The 24929-nt window shown below is 45.6% G+C and overlaps 1 protein-coding gene across 1 annotated transcript in view; it reads left to right on the top strand.

Moving 5' to 3' along the window:
• ESPN (espin) overlaps positions 1–24929 on the top strand; it is a 304695-nt gene that overhangs the window by 96198 nt on the left and 183568 nt on the right. The window contains exons 3-5 of the mRNA XM_075328416.1: positions 8344–8530; positions 12303–12485; positions 17699–17830. Coding sequence (XP_075184531.1) covers positions 8344–8530; positions 12303–12485; positions 17699–17830 — 502 coding nt within the window. The remainder of the gene's footprint in view (positions 1–8343; positions 8531–12302; positions 12486–17698; positions 17831–24929) is intronic.

The raw sequence follows: 24929 nt of genomic DNA, 5'->3' as shown, positions 1-24929 counted from the left end.
GCAGGGGTCTCCTAGCAGCTATTTTACCATGAAGGTCTGCTGCACAAAGTCTCCTCTTAACAGTTGTTCTAGAGATGAGAAGGTGTATCCAAACTTTTGGTCTGTACTGTATATGTTTGATATCTCCTGGTAAATCCTCCCCCCGAAACATCTACTGTATCTAATGAGTTGGGATATATTTTGTGCAATCTTGTTGGAACGTAGGATGCCCCATGTAAAACTCTGAGATGTTTCAGAAGTGAGTGAAGTCTGGTTACTGCCCTTTGATAATGTATCATAATAGTGGTACCCACTGGCGAACACAGACAAAAAATAAACAATATATTGGTCCTTTTCAGGCAAAAAAAAGCACAAGTCCACCTGATTTGGTAGTGTAGAAATGGGACCCCCAACCTCTTGGGCCCCAGTGCACCTGCACAGGTTGCACCAATGATATATCCACGCCTGGTGGTGCCACCTGTCACATGGCATTCCTAACCTAGGTCAGTTTCCCTTGTTCCATAAACCCCATTTTTTATTCTAAGGGGAAGAAGTAAAAACAGAATAAAATAATAAGATTGTCCCCCGATCAAAAGGGTCATAAACGCATGTTTGTTCAGAGGCTGTGCACATTGGAGCTATCCTACTAACAGAGTTTTTTTGAGCAAAATGTAAAACATGATTAATATGCATCAATTCTTTAAAAAGTGGATTGTATTTATGGATAAATTCCTGTCTGGACAACACTGTATTAGTAGGGGACCAGATATGTTTTAAACTAGTGGTCCCTTTTAGCTTCCACCATTTAAAAGAATTTGTTTCTAACCTGGGATTGAAAATTGAATTGTTAAATAATGCTAATAATGGGGATGAGTTAGATTGTAATTGGTAACGAAATCTGAGTTTTTTCCATAATGTTAAAGAATGGAAAGTGTACGGAGCGGTCGTAGCCATATTAGAAGGCAGCATACTTGTAGACCATGAGTTGTAACATGGAAAATGGTACTAGTGGTGATGATTCTAGGTTTGCCCATCTATGTACACTTATTTGGAAAGAGACAGCAGTTTATTATTATTATTATTATTATTATTATTAATAATAATAATAATAATAATGACGTGTGCTCCCACCCTATTTTTGATAACAAACGCGGATAAAACATAACTATGGGCTGCAACCCCCAGTTGTCTGCTTTATCTTGGCTTGTTATCAAACATAGAGGGAATCCAATGCCATTTCTTAAAACTATTTAAATAAATAATTTAAAAAACCTACATGGGGTCTCCCCATTTTTGATAACCAGCCAGGGTGAAGCATACTAAGGATAACTGAAGTGAGCACTAATATATATTATGAGTGCAAGCCAAAAAAATACATAGTACATAAGGATAAGGCTGCACATCAAAGTTAGATAATAGTATAATGCTATAAGCATACCAAAAAACATTGAAGCATACAATGAAAAATGCAAAAGTGTGAATAATGAAATGCATACCTGCCATGAATATTTTTTCATTTCATGAAGTTTTTTTTTCTGAATGTGAACACAGCTCCGCCCCTTTCGGCCATGTTTTTTCCATCTCCTATATAAGAAAGTCCTTGGTTACCCCTCTCCACACACAGCAGTTTTTAATTGCAATGAGATGACACACAGTTAGGGTCATAGAGCTAGGGACCCCAATATAGAGATATTCCTTGACGAGGTTTTGGGGCTCAGTTATATTGATCAATGCGATTGCTAAATATCTCTTTTTTCCTAATATTCATGGCAGGTATGCATTTCATTATTCACACTTTCAAATTAGCAAGTGGCATTTTTCATTGTATGCTTCAATGTTTTTCGGTATGCTTATAGCATTATACTATTATCTAACTTTGATGTGCAGCCTTATCCTTATGTAGGGTGAAGCATACAACTGGGGGGTGGTATTAAAAGGGTGGGAACAGTCATGGTTATTGGCCCTTCCCAGCCTGAAAATACCAGCCCACAGCAGCCCCATCAGATTAGATGTGGGAATTTTGGCACTTTACCTGGCTTATACTGATTGCCCTGGTGTGGTGGCAATCGAGGTAATACTTTTGGGGTTGATGATAGGTAGAATTTGTCAAAATCATAGCTGCCATCAAGCCCTATGTTAGTGGAGAGGTGTCCATGAGACACTACCATTACTAACCGTGTAAGTAAAAATAAATAAATACAGAAAAATCATTTATTTGAAATGAAAAACACCCTCTTTTACCCATTTATTACCGCAAAAATACCTCCACAGGTCCGCCATAATTCGCAACAATGTCCCATGATGATCCTTGGCTCTGCTACATCCGTAGGCCGCAGTACACAGTGATATTAGAAACAAGACCAGTCACTGCAGCCTCTGGAACACACTGAGAGCATCAGGGGAGCCCCCGGCTGTGAGAAGCAGTGACATTAGTCAGTTCAACAGAGCTCACAGCTGGGGGCTCCCATGGTACCAACTGTGACTGCCAGACTGTTGGACTGTGTCACACAGTGGCAGAGCAGTCTGGCAGCGAGTTCACCTGAGGTCACAGCTGGTGGTTCACACAGTACCAAATGTGACCGCCGGTGAAAACTCCTACATTTTTCGTTATCACAGCCCAATCTAATAAAATACTGTGTAGTTTGTAGGTTAAAAATACTCAGTACACCAATAGATGAATTCATTATAGAGTTTAGATTGCCAAATGCGGTCACATGTGATTGTTTCTGCATTTATAGCACCTCAGGGGCTCTGCAAATGGAACACATTGTCCAAAAATTGCTTTACAAAAATCAAGTAGCGCTGTTTGCTTTCCAAGCCCTGTCATGTGCCCAAACATTAGTCTTTGACCATGTATAGGGTATCAAGGTGTTCGTAAGACATTGTGTAAAAATTATGGGGCCCGTTTTTTCCTATTATTCATTGTCAAAATTACAAATTTTGGGCTAAAATAACATTTTAGCGGAAAAAAACGTAACCATCATTTTCATATCCAGATTTTAAAAAGGTCTGTGAAGCATCTATGGGTACAAAATGCTCAAAACACCCCTAGATGAATTCAAATATTGCTCTTTCAGTTCCGAACCCTCCTGTTTCGCCAAACAGAACTTTTTTACTACATGGTGGGTATCACTATCCACAAAGGACAGACTTTGGGGTCCAGTTTTTGGTAGTGTCTCTTGTAAAAGTGAGAAATTTGGTGCTGAAGCAACATTTTTTTGGAAAAAAAAATGAAAAATTTCCATATGACCAAATGTTATCAAATTCTGTGAAATACCTGGGGGTTCATAACGCTCGCTATACCTCTCGATAAAATCCTTGAGGCATCTAGTTTCCAGAATGGCCCTGGAAATGTGACATACTGCCCGCAATCTATTTCAGACAAATTTTTGTTCCAAAATTCAAATGTTGCTCCTTCTTTTCGGAGCCTGGCTGTTTGTCCAAATATAGGTTTCTGACCACATTCGGGATATTAGAGCGCTCAGAAGAAATTAGGTTAAATATTGGGGTCCATTTTGTCATGCTGTTTCTTGTAAAACTGACTAAATTAGGACTAAAGCTAATTTTTTAGGCAAAATGGAATTTTATACTCATTCCACGTTGCATTCATTCCTGTGACGCACCTGAATGGTTGATAAACTTTTTGGATGTGGTTTTGAGCAGTTTAAGGGGTCCCCCCAATTTTGATACCTAGCCATGACAGCTGGGGGCTGGTATTCTCAGACTTGGGAGACCCATGGTTTTTGGGCCCCCCAGCCTAAAAATGGCAGCCTACAGCCGCCCAAGATTTCTGTATCCATGAGATGTGACAATCCCATCACTTTACCCGACTCTTCCCGATTGCCCTGTTGCAATGGGGAAGGGGATAAGGGAGTCCAAGTGGAGAAGTAGCGTGATTACGCCCAATTTGAAGATTCTAACCCTAAGGGTCACCCCTGCGGCCGTGACAAGTGGGATCCATTTTGGATTGGCTAACTGCATCCCTGGGAAGAGGGGTGTAGTCTGACGGTCGGGGATCTGTCGTTCGTATTACCTGGCTCGTGATACTCAACGACTTCCTCACTAACTGAAGGTCAGTGTGCCCTCAAGAAGTAGGGTATGGCTGGATGGCCTGGGCACGGATGGGAGAGCCCTGTCGGTTGCAGTAATTCGTGCATGTTAGCGTCCCCTGTGGGTGGGGTGAAGTGGCTCAATGGACTTAATGAACCGGTCGGTGCCAGTGTGAAGTGTAGTGAAGAAATGAGAGGCCTTGAGGTGTCAGGCAGAACCCAGCTGTCAGGGATACAGACCGCTGCTAAATTGTGTTTGTGAAAGAGTAAAAGGAACCTCTAAAGGGTGAGTACCAGTGCCGTCGACGAAGTACAGACCAAATTAATCCAGAAATTGAACGAAAATAAAGTTTGCATGTTTGAGAGAAGAAACAGTGTTGAGACTTTATTTGCTGTAAGCGAGAAAGCAATGTCGTCTGAACGGTTACGAAGTTATTCTGTGTTTGGTGCGACAAGGGTGAGGTGAGGGGTTAATGACAGGCTGTGCTGTGACCTGTTGTCCCCTGCAACCACGATTACCACTACTGCCTGCCCCGTAACCTCTACCACATGTGCAGGGTTAACCGATCTCCTGCCAAACGTGACCTGTGGATTTTTGTACAGTACATCCTTCCTTCACTAATTTAAGAAGCGCTCCTTACCTGCCATCTGACCGTGCAAATCTGATCCAATATGTGCATAATTGGTTTACTGCACTACTGCAGCATGACAGAGGCGTGTAAGACAGCACCATCTAGTGGAAAGTCCTATAACTGCACTCTGACTAAAGCAATGCAAACCATCATTCTTTTATTAACTTGGTGATCATCTTTACTAGAATCTTAAAATATAATATTTAAAGTTTTTTTAATAAATGTAGATAAAAAACCTAAAGACTGTATAATTTGTTTTCTACAGGATCCAGTCTTATTTTTGCAAAATGAATAAAATGAAGAAAAAAACCCATAAAACACAAATGCAATTCTTAATTGAATGATTGTAGCAACTGTTATTACCTATCTATCTTTACTGTCCTAATATCAGCTAACAAGACTGTGAAGACTCCCTCCATTAGCTAGTGTGGAGGGCTCAGTATATTCAATCAATGGGCACCACGTTACAGTCATGGCTGGAGGTGTTGGCACCCTGAAAATTGTTGCAGAAGATGAAGTATTTTTCCCAGAAAATTATTACAATTGCACATGCTTATTTCACTTGTATCTATTGGAACATCACAAAAAAACTGAAGGGAAAAAACAAAAAAAAAAAAAGGTAAATTGGACAAAATATCACACAAAACTCCAAAAATGAGCGGGACAAAATTGTTGTCCCCCTCAACTTAATATTTCTTTGCACACTCTTTGGAATAAATAACTGCAATCAATCGCTTCTTATAACCATCCACAAGTGTTTTACTCCTCTAACCTGGAATTTTCGACTCTTCTTTATAAACTGCTCCAGGTTTCTCATATATAAAGTCGTCTTCTCCCAGCAGTAATGTTAAGATCTCTCCATAGATGTCAATGGGATTTAGATCTGGACTCATTGCGGCCACTTCAGAACTCTCCAGTGCTTTATTTCCATCCATTTCTGGGGCTTCTTGAAGTATGTTTGGGGTCATTGTCCTGCTGGAAGACCCATGACCTAGGACACAAACCCAGCTTTCTGACACTGGGCACTACATTGCCATCCAATACCCTTTGGTAATCTTCAGATATCATGATGCCTTGCCCACAGTCAAGGTACCCAGTGCCTGAGACAGCAAAACAACCCCAAAACATATGAGTCTCCACCATATGTGATTGTAGGGTCTGTGTTCTTTGTAAACATCATTCTGTTTTCAGTAAATAGTAGACTGATATGCTTTACCAAAAAGCTCTATTTTGGTCTTATCTGTCAACAAGCTGCTTTCCCAGAAGGATTTTGGCTTACGTACATTTCGGCAAACTGCAGTCTAGCTTTTTTATGTTTCTGTGTCAGCAGTGGGGTCCTCCTGGGTCTCTTGCCATAACATTTAATTTAAATCAAATATGGATGGATAGTTCGCCCTGACACTGATGCACCCTGAGCCTGTAGAACAGCTTGAATTTCTTTGGAACCTGATTGGGGCTGCTTAGGGTACTTTCACACTTGCGTTTTTCCCCTTCCATCACAATCCGCCCTTTTTGGAAAACAGCGGAATCCGTTAACGTATTCCGCAGTTTCCCATAGACTTGTATGGATGACGGATTGTGCAAAAAGTAATGTTTTTTGAGCGGCGGAATCCTCTATTTTTCACTGCGCATGCTCATTTTTTTTTTTTTATCACAGAAACTTTATTTTGTCTCTCGGTGGCCGAATGTTCAGCTGAGCGCCCGGACGCCGGCATGTGAGAGCGGTCAGCTGAGCGCCCGGCCGCCGGCATGTGAGAGCGTTCAGCTGAGTGCCCGGCCGCCGGCATGTGAGAGCGTTCAGCTGAGCGCCTGGCCGCCGGCATGTGAGCGCAATCAGCTGAGCGCCTGGCCGTCGGCTTGTGAGAGCTCTCAGCTGAATGCCCGGCAGCCGGCATGTGATAGCGCTCAGCTGAATGCCCGGCAGCCGGCATGTGAGAGCGCTCAGCTGAGCGCCCGGCAGCCGGCTTTTGAGAGTGATCAGCTGATCGTTCACAATAGTCTGCTGCCGGTAAAACTGTAATGAAGAAAAAAAAAATAAAAAACATTAAAAAAAAAAAAAAGCTTTACGTTGTTTTGTACCATCCGTTGCATCCGTTATGCCATTTTATGCAACGGATGCCGTTCAACGCAAGTGTGAAAGTAGCCTTAGCCACCATCCTGCGTTATTATAATAATAATCTTTATTTCTATAGCGCCAACATAATCCGCAGCGCTTTACAATTCAGGAGGATCATATACAAACACGTAACAGTTATAGAAAATACAATAATTTGAGCAAAAAAGACAACCCTGCTCGTGAGAGCTTACAATCTACAATTAGGTGGGTGGGGGGACAAGATACAGGTGCTTATTTACAGCGGCAATTCAGCCATCTCAAAGAAATGGGGGATAGATAAAGGCTGCCTGACCCAGTCACCCAAAACTTTGAGATGCTTTTGGGTGCGGTGGAGTTTGACATGGATTTATGTTCTGAGAAGACGTGGAGGGACTGTGAATTTATTTAGGCTAGGGAGTGTGAAAGGCCGCCCTAAAAATATGTGTTTTTAGGGAGCATCTTAAGCTGAGTAAGTTGTGGATCGTCCTAATTTCTTTGTGTAGAGCATTCCAGAGGATTGGTGCACCTCGAGAGAAGTCTTTTTGATTCTTGAGTGGGTGGTTCGGATTAGTGTGGATGTTAGTCGAATGTTGTTTTCACAGCATAGAGAACGGGTGGGGTGATAGACAAGAGAGGAGGGTGGAGATGTAGGGGGGTGCCACACTGTGGAGAGCTTTGTGGGTGAGAGCAAGCAATTTGCACTGGATCCTGTGATATATGGGCAGCCAGTGCACTAACTATCACATAGCAGAAGCATCCAAGAATCATCAATTTTTCTCTGCCATCCATATCCAGGGAGATTAGCTACAGTGCCATGGGTTGTAAACTTCTTGATTGTGTTATATACCATGGACAAAGGAACATCAAGATCTCTGGGCTTGTAATTTTGAGATTGTTGATATTTTTCAACAATTCTGTTTATCAATCCCTCAGACAGTTCTGTTCTCATTTTTCTGTTCTCCATGCTTAGTATGGCACACACAGACACACAGTGTAAAGATTGGATCAACTTCTCCCCTTTTAATCTGGTTTCAGGTGTGATTTTCATATTGCCCACACCTATTACTTGCCACAGGTGAAGTTGAAGGAGCATCACATGCTTGAAACAAAGCTGTTTACCCACAATTTTAGAAAGGTGCCAACAATTTTGTCGTGGACCATTTTTGGCATTTTGTGTCAAATTTTGACTAATTTGCCATTTTTTTCCTCCTTTTTTTGTGTTGTTCCAATACATACAAAGGAAATGTGTATCGGAAAACATGTTATTGCAATTATGTTTTTGGGAGAAAGACCTCATCTTCTGGAACATTTTCAAGGGTGCCAATACTTTTGGCCATGACTGTATAACACATTTCTCCAGCAGATGACGTTTCTTAGATCTTCCCCTGGTGGTAACAGACGATCCCTATGATCACATCGCATTCATACAGACTTTACAACATTTAAATGCCAACTTGAAGGATATTTTTAAGCCTCAGCGTAATCCAAGAACTCTCAAAACATGTATTTTGATCCAAAGTTAATATTTTTGAATGCTTCTAAATTTGACTTAATATATCAATTTAAACTACTATATTTTTTCTTTTAGTGCTATAAATTCTCAGACAAGGAATGGTGCCACTCCCCTCTATTTAGCCTGTCAAGAAGGACATTTGGAGGTCATTCAGTATTTGGTGAAAGACTGTGGGGCCGACCCTCACATGAGAGCCTCGGATGGGATGACCCCATTACACGCAGCTGCACAGATGGGTCACAGTACGGTCATTGTTTGGTTGGTAAGTGTTTTACATTTTGTCTCTTGGCATGTTAACTGCGGTAGTATTTTTTAATAATATTTTGAATGTTTATATTCTATAGGGGAAAGGCACATTGTGAAAGTTTAAAAGGAAGTCTTAAAAAAAAAATGTGTACTTTCTGTTAGGTCTAGCTTAAAGGGGTGTTCCAACTTCTTAATTTATTTTTAAACAGCTGCAAAAAAGTATAAAATAGAAAAAACAATATCAATTACTTCCGACAGGGATCCAGATTTTGCTCCATAGTCCCCCCCGGCCTTGTCTACAGGTGGTCAGTATGGGTCCATTGGAGCCAATCAGTCCCCACTAGAATCATGTGCTGTACTACTTTGCATCATGAGTCCCGTCACTGAGTGGTGCTGCCAGTAGTATGGCACAAGACCACTACAGTCAGTGATTGGCTGCAGCGGTCACATACTTAACCCTTGTAAATAAAGACTGAGAGACTAAAGAGTATGGACTCTGGAATGCTGGCGGTGGCTGGCCAGGACCGGATGACAACTCAGGAGACCAACAGATCACTTTAAACCATGATTCTTTACTGGATGGGTCATTGTCGTTCACACTCCACATATCCTCCAGCACTTTAAAGTTTCACTTTGCAGTAACAGACACAGTTCAACCTCCCATTGGGTTTCATCCGATTTAATTGGTCCGGTGAATCCCAGTGTAAATGTGACGCCCTGGACTAGCCAGGTAGTCACATACATACCAACATACACGCCCCCACCCTAGACAGTTACAACAGTCAACCAAAAACCCTTGTTGCCTCCCTCCAAGGTCTGATGTCCACACCAGGTGGAGCGGAGCCAGGCGGTTGGCCCCACCCACCGAGGAGTTCACAGGCCTGGAGGCGGGAAAAGTGTCAGATCAGTTTTGGAGGTGAAAGTGAGAGGAGTAAGCACTTCAGGTGTCTGGGTAGGAGCCCAGGCACTGACAGCAAGGTTGGCAGACGGTGGTGGCTGTCTGCAGGAAATGGTGGAACTCTGCGAAGCCGTAAGGACCGGGGTCGGGCGTTGGCCCGCCGGTATTGAACCGGAAGCGGAGTGAAGCTAAGCACACAGGCAGGGCCATCGGACCCCGACCAGGCTTGGAGTCGCCGTCAATAGTCAAATCCGAGTGTGACAGGAACCCCAGGGGTTCCCCAACAACCAAGTCCCGACAGAAGGCAACAGTCCACACCGTGAGGATATACAGCCACCGCCACAGGCTAGAGATCCAAGGGCCAGCGCCTGCGGCCAAAACGGGCTCCTACGGCACCTATACGCCGTGGAGCGGACTACCGGTGGGCAACCACAGGAGTCAAGAACTTTCTCAAAGGTGCATGGAAAGACAGCCACCATCAGCCGTCCGGGGAGAGCACAACAACAACACTGCAGCCGGCTGCGGGGCCCGTCCATCCGGCCGTTTTGGTTTACCAGCGACTCTGTCAGTGATTGTCTGAGTGAGTACACCAGTGCCGTCCGGCACCGCGCCGCGCAGTCCCTGCACCTCAGCCATCCAGCCTCCCCGTTACATCACCAACCCCCTACCCACGGATGGGACAACATCCCAGCTGCACCCTACCATCTCTCCCGGAAACCACGTTACCAGCAGTGGTGGTGCCATCATCACCACGTCCCGTGGGTGGTGTCACGAACAATCTCCCTAAACATACCACCCCTTTTCACTCACGGGCGAGGAGTGCTGCTAGAGTCCCCGGGTCCGGCCCACCACTCGAGCCACCGAGCAGCAGCAGCAGAAAGCCCCGGACCCGAGCATGGCGAGCGCATCCCTCCACCCACGACATAAACCATTCCAGAGTTGCAGTACACACCATGACAGTCGCCTTCCTTTCCTACAGTCCCACATCCAGTCTCCTCGGAGATGCCATAATAACCAGAGTAAAGCGTTGACTCCTGCATGTCTAGTGGGACACCACTAGATTGGTTGACTACGTTCACATGCTATCTAAGGTTAACCTGGTACCTTGACGATTAAAGGGTCTGGCCACTAGAGTCCTGCACCAGCAGACATCACCCGGTATCTTGACGGTTAAGCGGCCTGGATATTAGGATTCCATCCTCCAGCTCCTATCGTCTGAGACCCCCTCCATCCGAGGAGCACTCTCTAGTTACAAAGCTGTTCACACCCTATATGTTCGGCCTCTCTTGAGGTTCACACCATCTTGCCTTATATCTCCTTTGCTCTGTTGCCACAAACTACCCGCTGTATGCGACCTTAACAACCGTTCGACTATGCGTCGAATGTTCGCTCACTGGGCCTTCATTGACTCTTTCTAGAATGAACCGTCCTTTCCCTGTCAGCTGACCCCTTCCAGGATGGGTGTCACAGGTGTGTCACGAGTAACAGGCAGTCATGTGGTTTCTGGCAATAGAAGGTCACAGCGTTTGGCTGCACAGAATGCTCCCTGACTTTCTATTGTTCCTGATGTCAGTATTCAGTGTACTACAGTGCCTTACGAAAGTATTCGGCTCCCTTGATTTTTTCAACCTTTTCCCACATTTTAGGCTTCAACATAAAGCTAAAAAATGTTAATGTTCTGGTGAAGAATCAACAACAAGTGGGACACAATTGTGAAGGTGAAGCCACACAGGTGGCTTATATTTATCATCATCAGTCATTTAGGACAACATTGGATCATTCAGAGATCCTCAATGAGCTTCTGGAGTGAGTTTGCTGCCCTGAAAGTAAAGGGGATGAATAATATTGCACGCCCCAATATTCAGTTATTATTTTTTACAAAAGTTTAAAATAAGCAATAAATATCGTTCAACTTCACAATTGTGTCCCACTTGTTGTTGATTCTTCACCATAAAATTTAAATATTTTATCTTTATGTTTGAAGCCTGAAATGTGGGAAAAGGTTGAAAAAAATCAAGGGGGCCGAATACTTTTGCAAGGCACTGTAGGTAACTTTCCTGCTGGAGTTTCATCTATTCCCCTTTAGTACACAGTAGTAGCACTCCTTCCATCCAGCTGATGATTATCAGTATTCCCCTTGTGCTTAAATACTCCCATCTTCCCTGGACTGTTGCTGGTGATATTATTCAGCTCTGGTTACAAGCAGGTGGCTTGTACTCATCTGTAGTAGTTTTACTTGTAGTAGTAGTTTAATTTGCTGAACTCCTACCTGAGCCATCTGTAGATAAGTAGTTCATGCTTTTCCCCCTGTGTGTCCTCCTTGTGTCTACCTATAGTGGTTAGTGAGGTTGACGAAGAAGTCATCCCACCTGTTCCCTATTTAGGGTCCAGCACTAGGGATACCTAGGCTCAGGTATCCGGCTCAACGCGGTGTGGACACTATCTAGGGTGGTGAGGGACCCCAGGGACCAACGTGAGTTTGGTCAGGGGTCACCATCTTTTTCTTCCCTAGACACAGGGTTTCCCTTCCCTTACCTTTCGCTGTTCACTTTGGTCTTTTGTTGGGCAGACTTAACCTTTACTAATGCCTAGGCAATTTGGAGAAGTGTCGCCTACTTTAGGTGATGTGTCCTCTGTGATGCTATGATGGGATATAACAAGAAGAAGCTTCTCGCATTAAACCTTGTATAGGTTAGTAATGATACAGATGTGAGAGTTACGTACATATGCTATTGGACGTTGGTAGCCATGCGAGGTGTGCCATAATTCATTTCCCTGATTTGAGTCCATTTGGAAATGATCTACATCTGGGTCTAGCTGGTTATTGTGCAAATGAAAAGTTTGTCTCCGTTCTCAAATATTAATCCTCACTTTTTTTTTCAACTTACAGATGAGTTTTACAGATATAAGTCTTTCTGAGCGAGATGCGGATGGAGCAACTGCCATGCACTTTGCTGCCAGTAGAGGTCATGCCAAGGTCCTAAGCTGGCTTCTTCTCCATGGAGGGGACATGAGCACTGATAACTTTGGAGGTTCCCCTCTACACGATGCTGCGGAAAATGGGGAACTAGAGGTTTATCTTTTTTTTTCATTTGCCCCATATGCACAAAAATATAACTTAATAAAATAATATATATGTCACATAATACTGCATCATATTGACAGGAATAAAACTTCCGATACCTTGATACCGGAAGAATATAACAACAATAATACTGCCCCTATGTACAAGAATATAACTACTATAATACTGCTCCTATGTACAAGAATATAACTACTATAACACTGCTCCCTATGTACAAGAATATAACTACTATAATACTGCCCCTATGTACAAAAATATAACTACTATAATACTGCTCCTATGTACAAGAATATACGGTAACTACTATAACACTGCTCTCTATGTACAAGAATATAACTACTATAATACTGCCCCTATGTACAAGAATATAACTACTATAATACTGCCCCCTATGTACAAGAATATAACTACTATAATACTGCCCCTAAGTATAAGAACAAAACTGCTATAACACTGCCCCTATGTACAAGAATATAACTACTATAATACTGCCCCCTATGTACAAGAATATAACTACTATAATACTGCCCCTAAGTATAAGAACATAACTGCTATAACACTGCCCCTATGTATAAGAATATAACTATTACAATAGTGCCTCATTACTGCTAAATGGACTGTGCTTATAAATGTGAGGTTGTGAGCGAATATTGCACAAATTGTGTGAGCTCATCTACCAGTGACATGAACTTATTTTTGTGTGGTGTATTATTGCCACCTATGTATGTATATAGATATAACAACAACTATGTACCAGAATATGACTACTATACACCTGCCAGTTCACCTATATACAGTTAGGTCCAGAAATATTTGGACAGTGACACAAGTTTTGTTATTTTAGCTGTTTACAAAAACATATTCAGAAATACAATTATATATATAATATGGGCTGAAAGTGCACACTCCCAGCTGCAATATGAGAGTTTTCACATCCAAATCGGAGAAAGGGTTTAGGAATCATAGCTCTGTAATGCACAGCCTCCTCTTTTTCAAGGGACCAAAAGTAATTGGACAAGGGACTCTAAGGGCTGCAATTAACTCTGAAGGCGTCTCCCTCGTTAACCTGTAATCAATGAAGTAGTTAAAAGGTCTGGGGTTGATTACAGGTGCGTGGTTTTGCATTTGGAAGCTGTTGCTGTGACCAGACAACATGCGGTCTAAGGAACTCTCAATTGAGGTGAAGCAGAACATCCTGAGGCTGAAAAAAAAGAAAGAATCCATCAGAGAGATAGCAGACATGCTTGGAGTAGCAAAATCAACAGTCGGGTACATTCTGAGAAAAAAGGAATTGACTGGTGAGCTTGGGAACTCAAAAAGGCCTGGGCATCCACGGATGACAACAGTGGTGGATGATCGCCGCATACTTTCTTTGGTGAAGAGGAACCCGTTCACAACATCAACTGAAGTCCAGAACACTCTCAGTGAAGTAGGTGTATCTGTCTCTAAGTCAACAGTAAAGAGAAGACTCCATGAAAGTAAATACAAAGGGTTCACATCTAGATGCAAACCATTCATCAATTCCAAAAATAGACAGGCCAGAGTTAAATTTGCTGAAAACACCTCATGAAGCCAGCTCAGTTCTGGAAAAGTATTCTATGGACAGATGAGACAAAGATCAACCTGTACCAGAATGATGGGAAGAAAAAAGTTTGGAGAAGAAAGGGAACGGCACATGATCCAAGGCACACCACATCCTCTGTAAAACATGGTGGAGGCAACGTGATGGCATGGGCATGCATGGCTTTCAATGGCACTGGGTCACTTGTGTTTATTGATGACATAACAGCAGACAAGAGTAGCCGGATGAATTCTGAAGTGTACCGGGATATACTTTCAGCCCAGATTCAGCCAAATGCCGCAAAGTTGATCGGACGGCGCTTCATAGTACAGATGGACAATGACCCCAAGCATACAGCCAAAGCTACCCAGGAGTTCATGAGTGCAAAAAAGTGGAACATTCTGCAATGGCCAAGTCAATCACCAGATCTTAACCCAATTGAGCATGCATTTCACTTGCTCAAATCCAGACTTAAGACGGAAAAACCCACAAACAAGCAAGACCTGAAGGCTGCGGCTGTAAAGGCCTGGCAAAGCATTAAGAAGGAGGAAACCCAGCGTTTGGTGATGTCCATGGGTTCCAGACTTAAGGCAGTGATTGCCTCCAAAGGATTCGCAACAAAATATTGAAAATAAAAAATTTTTTTTTTGGGTTTGGTTTATTTGTCCAATTACTTTTGACCTCCTAAAATGTGGAGTGTTTGTAAAGAAATGTGTACAATTCCTACAATTTCTATCAGATATTTTTGTTCAAACCTTCAAATTAAACGTTACAATCTGCACTTGAATTCTGTTGTAGAGGTTTCATTTCAAATCCAATGTGGTGGCATGCAGAGCCCAACTCGCGAAAATTGTGTCACTGTCCAAATATTTCTGGACCTAACTGTATTACTGCACCATATATGCAGAAGGTGGCTGGAGTTTGTAATATTTTCCTCCCGATTTGCATCTGACTCTAACTCATGCTTCCCTTGAATTGATCAGTTTGATGTTAGCAGCCAACTGTCTATAAAATACATACTTCCATACCGTACATAAATGCTAATCCATCCATCCTGCTTTGAGATATGACCTGTACTGTTCTTCCCCTGGTGGCCATAACTGGTAGTGCAAAGCTCTGTGTATATACTTTATGTCACAGTAAATCAGGGGTGAGGAACCTTTTTACTGCCGGGGGCCATTTGGAATTTTCTACCAACCATCTGGGGCTGCACAAAATAATCAACTTGAAAACTACCCTGCTATATTCGGTCAAACAATTAATTAACTCACCCCTACTGTGATGGCCACAGCTGCTTCTCTTTGGTGCGGCTGTGATGTTCGGTAATATTGATCATGTTGTTTCTCACAACTGCTTTTCTACGTTTTTATCAGTCTGGAGAGGCTGGGGGCATACACATCACAAGAGATGGTGGGGCGTATATACATCACAGGAAACGCTGGGGCGTATACATCACATGAGACGCTGAGGCGTATATATCACAGGAGACGCTGGGACATATACATCACAGGAGACGCTGGGACGTATACATCACAGGAGACGCTGGGACGTATACATCACAGGAGACGCTGGGGCATGTACATCACATGAGACGCTGGGGCGTATACATCACATGAGATGCTGAGGCGTATATATCACAGGAGACGCTGGGACGTATACATCACAGGAGACGCAGGGGCACACACATCACAGGAGACGCTGGGGCAGATACATCACATGACAGGCTGGGGCATATACATCAAAGGAGGGGCTGGGGCATATACATCACAGGAGAGGCTGGGGCATACACATCACAGGAGAGGCTGGGGCATACACATCAAAGGAGAGGCTGGGGCATACACATCACAGGAGAGGCTGTGGCATATACATCACAGGAGAGGCTGTGGCATATACATCACAGGAGAGGCTGTGGCATATACATCACAGGAAAGGCTGGGGCATATACGTCATAGGAGATACTGGGGCATACACATCACAGGAGAGGCTGGGGCATACACATCAAAGGAGAGGCTGGGGCATACACATCACAGGAGAGGCTGTGGCATACACATCACAGGAGAGGCTGTGGCATATACATCACAGGAGAGGCTGTGGCATATACATCACAGGAAAGGCTGGGGCATATACGTCATAGGAGATACTGGGGCATATACATCACAGGAGAGCCTGGGGCATATAATCACAGGAGAGGGTGGGGCATACACATTACAGAAGAGGCTGGGGCATACACATTACAGGAGAGGCCGGGGCATACACATTACAGGAGAGGTTGGGACATTTACATCACAAAAGAGGTTGGGATAGTTACACCACAGGAAGGGCTGAGGCATACACATCATAGGAGAGGCTGCGCTGTGTACATTACAAGAGAGGCTGGGGCATGTACATCATGCGCCCGCCTCTCCTGTGATGTACTTGCCCCAGCCTCTCCTGTAATGTTGGCTGGGGTATATACACCACAGGAGGGGCTGGGGGCATACACATCACAGGAGATGCTGGGGCATATACCTCACAAGAAGGGCTGGGGCACAAACATCACTAGAGGGGGCAGGGACAGCACTGGCGGTGGCACAGACAGAACTAGGGGGCCACATGCAGGACTGGCGGACAAGGACAGTACTGGCGGTGGCACGATCAACACTGGCAGTGGCACAGACAGCACTGGTGGTGGCAGCATAGACAGCACTAGGTGGCAGCAGAGACAACACTAGGTGTTAGCATGGACAGCACTAGGTGGCAGCACGGACAGCACTAGGTGGTAGCACTAGGGATGCACAGATAGGACTGCGGGAGCAATCACCAGGAGGGCACAGACTGAACTAGGGGGGCACGGGCAGCATTGGGGGCACAGACAGCTGTGGCAAATACAGAGCACTGTGTGCCCCAGTGCTGGGGGGTGGCACACATCTCTGGGGGTACAGAGCACTGGGGAGCACAGACAGAATAAGGGGGGCACGGAGAGGATTAGGGGACATGGACAGCACTGACGGTGGCATGGACAGCATTGGCGGCAGCATGGACAACATTAGGTGGCACGGATGTATTGGGGAAGCTTAGACATCACCAAGGGGGTACAAACTGCACTGAGGGGTTACACAGCACTTGGGGCCACACAGCACTTGGGGTCACACAGCACCAGGGGGTACACAGCACGGGGGGAGAGGGGCAGCGATGGGTTGCAGACTCACAGCACTGGGGGGGAGGAGTCACACAGCACATGCCCGGGAGGCATGTACAGTATGGAGGACGGTAAATCTGCTGCACATCTTCTTCTGTGACTGGAGCGCAGTGCGCTGCTTACCCCGACCACAAGGTAATCCCTGAGCCCGCTAGCACAGGCCAGTGTTGAGCCTAGAATGTACGGGCTGCAGTCAGGTCCCTGAAGGAGCCCGTACATTCTAGCATCCACCCACAGGCCTGGAAGCGTGCAATTCCTCGGATCACAAAATGAAATTTAAAGGGCTGGCAGCCAGGAAAAGCACTGTGGTTCCTGGGAATGTGCCCGGGGGCCACATAAAAGTCATCGCGGGCTGCATACGGCCCTTGGGCCGGAGGTTCCCCACCCCTGCAGTAAGTAATAAGATAAATTTAAAAAAAAATAATAAAATAATAATTTTTTTTTCTTTGTTTGCAATTCAAGTGCTGCCAGATTCTTGTCGTTAATGGTGTTAAACTTGGGATCAAAGACCACGATGGCTACACAGCTGCTGACCTGGCGGAATACAATGGACACATGCATTGTGCTAAATATCTAAGGACGGTGGAAAATATGGTAAAGCTAACACGGATTGTTCTCCTGTCTTTTGTCATATCTGCTGTGCATGCAAAGACTTTGTTTAACCCTTTCATAACTGCGGCTAAAATTCATTCAGACGCACAATGAGTATTGCATTACATGCGAGGGACTTTTTAGGTAGAATATAATCTCCTCTGAAACGCTGATCAGCCATTGTAGGGGCGCCTCCATCACAGAGCTACATCGCATGTATGTAAGTATTGAACAGAAGATGCTCCTGTGGACCAAGTGTGGTTTCCAGTGGGGCGGCCTATGGGTATGTTCTCCTTGTGCCTAATGGAAAATATAGCCCCGATTTTTTTTTTTGGTCTCTGTATCCCCATAAGTGAAGCTTAAAGGGGTTCTCCACCCTCACCACTCACTACAATTTACTCATATAGTCTGGTTATTCATGTTGCGGTGCTTGATTTTCCTTTATCCACCCTCACTTGGAGTCCCAGCTGGTCAATGGGGCTGGCTGACTGATGATTTTAGTAGCAAAGCTGACCCTTATTCTGATGTATGGACCACTACAATTGTCTGGACTGGATCAAGGTCTTAGCTTGCAAACCTCTTTAATGTTTGTAGTGACAAGTTTTGCAGTTTTCTAGTTTAGTTTGTGTTTCTTGCCTTTTTCAAGATCTCGGCAGTGGTGAGTGAAGTGCGTTGGCTGAGTGCTAGCTTCAATAGTTAAATAAGCCCCCTTATCTGTCTATACATCTTAAAAGGGCACCAACCGAGATATTAAAATTAGCCATGTGCAAACCTCCTTCACAGGGTCTGCTGGGACCTCGAGTGCTGTGGCTAAGGAAGACGGGGCAACAGAGACAATAGTAATGAATAGAAGGACGCACAAAGGATGATAACCTGTACAATCCTAAAGCATCTTAATTCTACATTGTACAGATCATTCTCTAAAAGGTTACATTTGTGGCCAAGGAATAAACTTTTTTGTGTTAGAAAACATAATTGTAGGCATTGTCTTGTAATTTATTGTCACATTGTGACTAGGATAACAAGGGACAGTGGCTCCTATGCTGTCTCTTATGCTAGGGGACCCTAGGCTATCCCTAAACTCAGGGTTACTTCTGATGGTGGAGATGCATCGAGTCTTGTGCCTGGTTATGCTCCTGATCAGATCTAATCTGATTCCTCCCTCCCACCAGGGAAAAAAGGGGTAAGAGTGACATGAAAACACATAAAAACTGACAGGGGAAAACCAAAACACACTGCAAACTCACAGGAACAAACTATGAGAGACTCAGGAGAAAAGTAAGAGCAGGAAGGTAGCAACAAAAGGCAAAAAGGGTTAACTCCACAACCATGTTCAGCAGCAATTATAACAACCACCTATAGTCTGGATCACAATACCTCGCCTGAATCAAGTTTGCATAGCAGAGCATGTTACTGGACATTAAATGTTAGTACTGTTTTTTTTGTCTTCTACTTTGCAAAGCACAACACCTCCCCAGACCAGCCAAGATAAATGATAGCTGGCATAGAGGGTAGGATCTAGCCAGCATATATAGGAGGGGATGAGATGTAATTGACTCCCCCACAACATGTGATCAAAGTAGACTAACAAGCAGACTAACAAATTAACTTTTGCTAGCCTGCCTATGAACTACCACTCTGTTGGTTGACGCCTGAGGGTACTTTCACACTTGCGTTGTTTTCCTTCCGTTACAATCCGCCCTTTTGGAAAACAGAGAAAAAAAGATAACCAGCACGATCTGAAATTGGCATGCATCATATAAAAAGTGAAAATTCACAAATTTATTCCAACTGTACTATAATAAAAAAATGAGATTTTTAGCAAATAATTGATCAATTTTTTGAGCCACCCCTGCCAACGTCACGGCAAATCTCAATAGGGGGGTCCTACTCTACATTCTGTATTTCATGTGCCATGCGGCCTCCTAGATAAAGTTAAAAGCAGAACCATAATGGAGCACACATACCTGTAACCTGTATATAACCGCTTCTATGTTGCAAAAAAGGCACTTGTGGATAGAGACCAGCCCAGGTCCCAGCATGTTATTGTAGTACAGTTGGAATAAATCTGTGAATTTTCACTTTTTATATGATGCATGCCAATTTCAGATCGTGCTGGCTCCCCTCTCTCTCTGTTTGGTCGTAGTTATGCTACAAATTCTGGTGGCCGGTCACCACCATGCCATGCACGCCTGATTTTGGTTTGCTTTGTATTCCTCCTGTTGGTAGCTGTTCAGACTCAGTTACCTCACCCCTTTCCACAGGCAATGCTAATTAAGCACCATCTTGGATCTGGTTCGCCTTTATCAATGGTTGCTGTTTGGCACTGGGAGGGTCAGTTCTGATATAGTCCTGGTATGGTGCAGAGCTTGCTCCACATGCTGGGACCTGGGCTGGTCTCTATCCACAAGTGCCTTTTTTGCAACATAGAAGCGGTTATATACAGGTTGCAGGTATGTGTGCTGTATTATGGTTCTGCTTTTAACTTTATCTAGGAGGCCGCATGGCACATGAAATACAGAATATAGAGTAGGACCCCCCTATTGAGATTTGCCGTGACGTTGGCAGGGGTGGCTCAAAAAATTGATCAATTATTTGCTAAAAATCTCATTTTTTTATTGTAGTACAGTTGGAATAAATCTGTGAATTTTCACTTTTTATATGATGCATGCCAATTTCAGATCGTGCTGGCTCCCCTCTCCCTTTTGGAAAACAGCGGAATCCGTTTTCCCATAGACTTGTATGGTTGACGGATTGTACCAAAAGGAGCTGCGTTGCTTCCACTGGGCGACGCTCCAATGCTTCCGCCCAGCGGGAGGAACGCAGCATGTAACATTGTTTTGAGCAGCGGAATCCTCTGGATTTCACTGCGCATGCTTTTTTTTTTTTTTTTTTTTTTTTTAAATCACAAACTTTATTTAGGGTCGCGGTGGCCGAACGTTCAGCTGAGCGCCCGGCTATCGGCAAGTGACAGCGCTCAGCTGAGCGACCGGCCGCCGGCATGCCCGGCCGCCGGCAGGTCACAGCGCTCAGCTGAGCGCCTGCCCGCCGGCATGCCTGGGCGCCGGCAAGTGACAGCGCTCAGCTGATCACCCGGCGGTCGGCTGCAGGGAGCGATCAGCTGATCACCCGGCGGCCGGCAAGTGACAGCGCTCAGCTGATCACCAGGCGGTCGGCTGCAGGGAGCGATCAGCTGATCACCCGACGGCTGGGAGCGATCAGCTGATCACCCGGCGGCCGGCTGCAGGGAGCGATCAGCTTATCACCCGGCGGCCGGCAAGTGACAGCGCTCAGCTGATCACCCGGCGGTCGGCTGCAGGGAGCGCTCAGCTGATCACCCGGCGGTCGGCTGCAGGGAGCGATCAGCTGATCACCCGGCGGTCGGCTGCAGGGAGCGATCAGCTGATCACCCGGCGGCCGGCTGCAGGGAGCGATCAGCTGATCACCCGGCAGCCGGCTGCAGGGAGCGATCAGCTGATCACCCGGTGGCCGGCTACTGGGAGCGATCAGCTGATCACCCGGTGGCCGGCTGCAGGGAGCGATCAGCTGATCACCCGGCGGCCGGCTGCAGGGAGCGATCAGCTGATCACCCGGTGGCCGGCTACTGGGAGCGATCAGCTGATCACCCGGCGGCCGGCTGCAGGGAGCGCTCAGCTGATCACCCGGCGGCCGGCTGCAGGGAGCGATCAGCTGATCACCCGGTGGCCGGCTACTGGGAGTGATCAGCTGATCGTTCACAATAGTCTGTCGCTGGTAAAACTGTAAAAAAAAAAAAAAATCAAAATGGATTCCGTTGTTTTGCAGCATCCGTTGCATCCGTTGTGCCATTATATGCAACACATCCGTTGCATCCGTCACACAACGCAATGCAACGGATACCGTTCAACGCAAGTGTGAAACTAGCCTGAGTCTTCCTGCGTTGATCACAGACACCAGAGAAGTTATCAGACGGAGTGTGAGAATCAGTAGTATGAATGAACAGATCCCGACGACGCCATGACAGTCGGCGAAATTTGTAAAAATCTCTGTGTGACATCTATCATCTGTCTTACTGCTTCACAGGACTCCCGATTGATTAAACGTTTGGACCAAAGGCATTGTCTTGCCACGAGCTAAAATTGTGCAGTCTCCAGTGCTAATAGCAGAGACAGCTGTGTCTCTGGGGCATCCAAGTATTAGTATTGAAGCTTCCCAGATTGGGAGCGAACAGTTTACTCCATTAATCTGGACAGTTTCATAGCAGCGCTTACAAGCTTAATTGAAAAGAGCTTGTAAGCGCTGCACTCTTTGTCTCGGAAACTGACCACCGCCGATAGACTGCAGACGAGGCCCAAAACCTTGGCAAAGGCAATAAACAGTAAAACAGAAACTCTCTCATTGCCCTGATCTAATCTAATCCCATTCTGCCCTTCATAAACTTTACTTCCAATTCTTGTCCCCTGTATCATCTTCATGTACTTTTTTACTCTCTGTACCTGTATAAATTCTCACCGACGGGTTCATGCAGCTGCTTTTGAATCCCCTATTAAATCGATGGCTGGTCCATATATGACAAGCTTTTCTCCCCCCCCCCATTCACCTTTTGTGTCTCCCCTATTTCCTCATAGACTGTAGCTTACGAGCAGGGCCCTCACTCCTCCTGGTATCTGAATTTTGTTATTTTGTATTGTTTCATATTGTCTGTACATGTCCCCTCTGAATTGTAAAGCGCTGCAGAATATATTGGTGCTATAGAAATAAAAATTATTAAATAATTATTAAAACTCTACATCCCTCTGTTCTTGAGAATGGAGACTATCTTTACTAACTTGTATTTTGTAGAGTTGTATTGTTTTGCAGTTCTGTACAATTTGACTCAAATAATATAATGAGAATAACCCTTTAAGGTAAATTACCAGTATAGAGTTATTTTAAATGAATCCCCTCCACCTGGAATTGCGCCCCTGCTTGTTTGCAGTCATATGTGAACAAAGGGCAGCATGTACAATGGTACAAAATAAAGGGAATCTGTCAGCAGATTTGGGGCCTATAAGCTGCGGCCACCACCAGCGGGCTCTTATATACAGCATTCTAACATGCTGTATATAAGAGCCCAGGCCGCTGTGTAGAACATATAAAACACTTTATAATACTCACCTAGGGGGTCAGTGAGGTGCAGACCGGTCTGATGGGTGGCACTGTTCTCTGGGACCAGCGCCTCCTCTTTCGGCCATCTTAGTACTCCGTCTTCTGAAGCCTGGGTGCAGGCCGCGTCCTACGTCATACACACAGGTCGGTATTTTGGTCCTGTGAAGGTGCACTACAATACTTTGATCTTTCCTGCTGACTCTGTTACAGTCTCAGGCGTTGCACATTATCTCCTTTCGTCAGAAAATAAAGTTCAGGCAAAGTTCTTTCTCAAAAACACTTTCAACTTTATTTCTGGAATACAGCCTCGATCCGCTTCTTGCCGGCACCGGTATACATCTCACAAGGGTTTCTTCTCCTATCCACACGTCACAGTTGCACCAGTCAGTCCCCTGGCACCTGGGCACCATATACAATCTAAGCCCTTCTTTTCCCTCACTTCACTTCATCTTTTAACAGGGGTCCGCATCCGAGCAGAGGTTTCACTTTGTGCCACACCATGCAGACATACCCCCACCTTCAGGGGGCACACTGACCTCTTCCATGAGTGAGGGTCTTCCGTTGCCTCCAGCCGGCACCGACTCTAGACCCTCGACTACCGACTAAACCCCTCTCTGTAGGGGACGCGGATCCACCATAGTCCAGGATCCTGCATGCCACAGCTGTGTCGGTGACCCATAGGGTCCGGATCATTGCTCAGAAACATCTTCACTCCTACAGCTCTCATGTCCCTCCTCTCCTGTCTACTTCCTCAACTAGTCCTTATATACATTCCTATTCTCCTCCTCCTCTGCCCACCCAGGTGCCAGGATCTACCAATAGCAACACTGCCACCTGGTGGCAGAATCACAACAACAAGTCATTTACAGTCATTGCATAGTACAGTGGTGTGCCGAGTACAAATGAAGGAGTGGGCCTAACCTTTACCCCCCTACACAGGTCTCAGCTGTCAGCCCACCACCATTCACCTATCCTGTAGAAAGGTGATAATTTGTATTCAGTGGACGATCCTCCAGGGACACGCCTATATGATTAGTTGATAATGCACAAAAAAAAATCGCCATTCGAAGACAGGAGAAATGTAGAATCTATATATATAATTGCCTTATTCTGTCTGTCTGTCTGTCTGTCTGTCTGTCTGTCTATCTGTCTATCTGTCTGTCTGTCATGCTCCAAAATTGTGTCCTTACGGTGACACAAAGCTGATTGGCCGCTGGGCTCGCCATGGCCCCGCCCTCCCACACCGATTGGCCGCTCGCCCAGGCTGCGCCCCCACACGGATTGGCCAGCCGCTCGCCCAGGCTCCGCCCCCCCCCACAGATTGGCCTCTCGCCCCGGCACCCTGCAGGCATTGGCAATTCGGCCACGCCACGCCCCGCCCCCCTCACGCAATGCACGCTAGCTCTGGCCCCGCCCCCTCCCTCACCCCGCGCATTCCCCGAAGTGACACGGCTGTCACGGAGGTGAGTACTGTACTCCCCCCCCCCCGCGCATTCCCCGAACTGACACGGCTGACACGGCTGTCACGGAGGTGAGTACTGTACTCCCACCCCCACCCCCACCTCCCCCCCGGCCCCCGCTCGCACGGGAGTGGTGTGGATACGTTGGTAACCATGCTCGCATGGTTACAAGCGTATCAAGGTCCTGCTGCGGCGGAAGATCCACGCGCACACACAAACATACACACACATCAGATCACACACACCTCACACACACCTCACACACACCTCACACACACCTCACACACACATCACATCGCATCCACATACTCACAACATCCTGGGATATCGCTTGCTTCTCGGCCTCGATACTGTGCTGTTGTGATCTTCCAGGACCTGCCGGAGGATCACATGGCCAGAAGCATGTGATATCTCCGGATGTTGTGAGTATCAGCGCGTATGTGCGATATCGTCAGTGTCTGTGTGTGTGAGTGTATGTCGGGTGTGTGTGAGTGGATGCGATCGGGTGTGTGTGA

The sequence above is a fragment of the Anomaloglossus baeobatrachus genome, chromosome 11 (genome assembly GCF_048569485.1).
Source record: "Anomaloglossus baeobatrachus isolate aAnoBae1 chromosome 11, aAnoBae1.hap1, whole genome shotgun sequence".
In the NCBI taxonomy this organism is placed as follows: domain Eukaryota; kingdom Metazoa; phylum Chordata; class Amphibia; order Anura; family Aromobatidae; genus Anomaloglossus; species Anomaloglossus baeobatrachus.
Note: the sequence above shows the minus strand (reverse complement) of the source record. Positions and strands in the feature narration are given on the sequence as shown.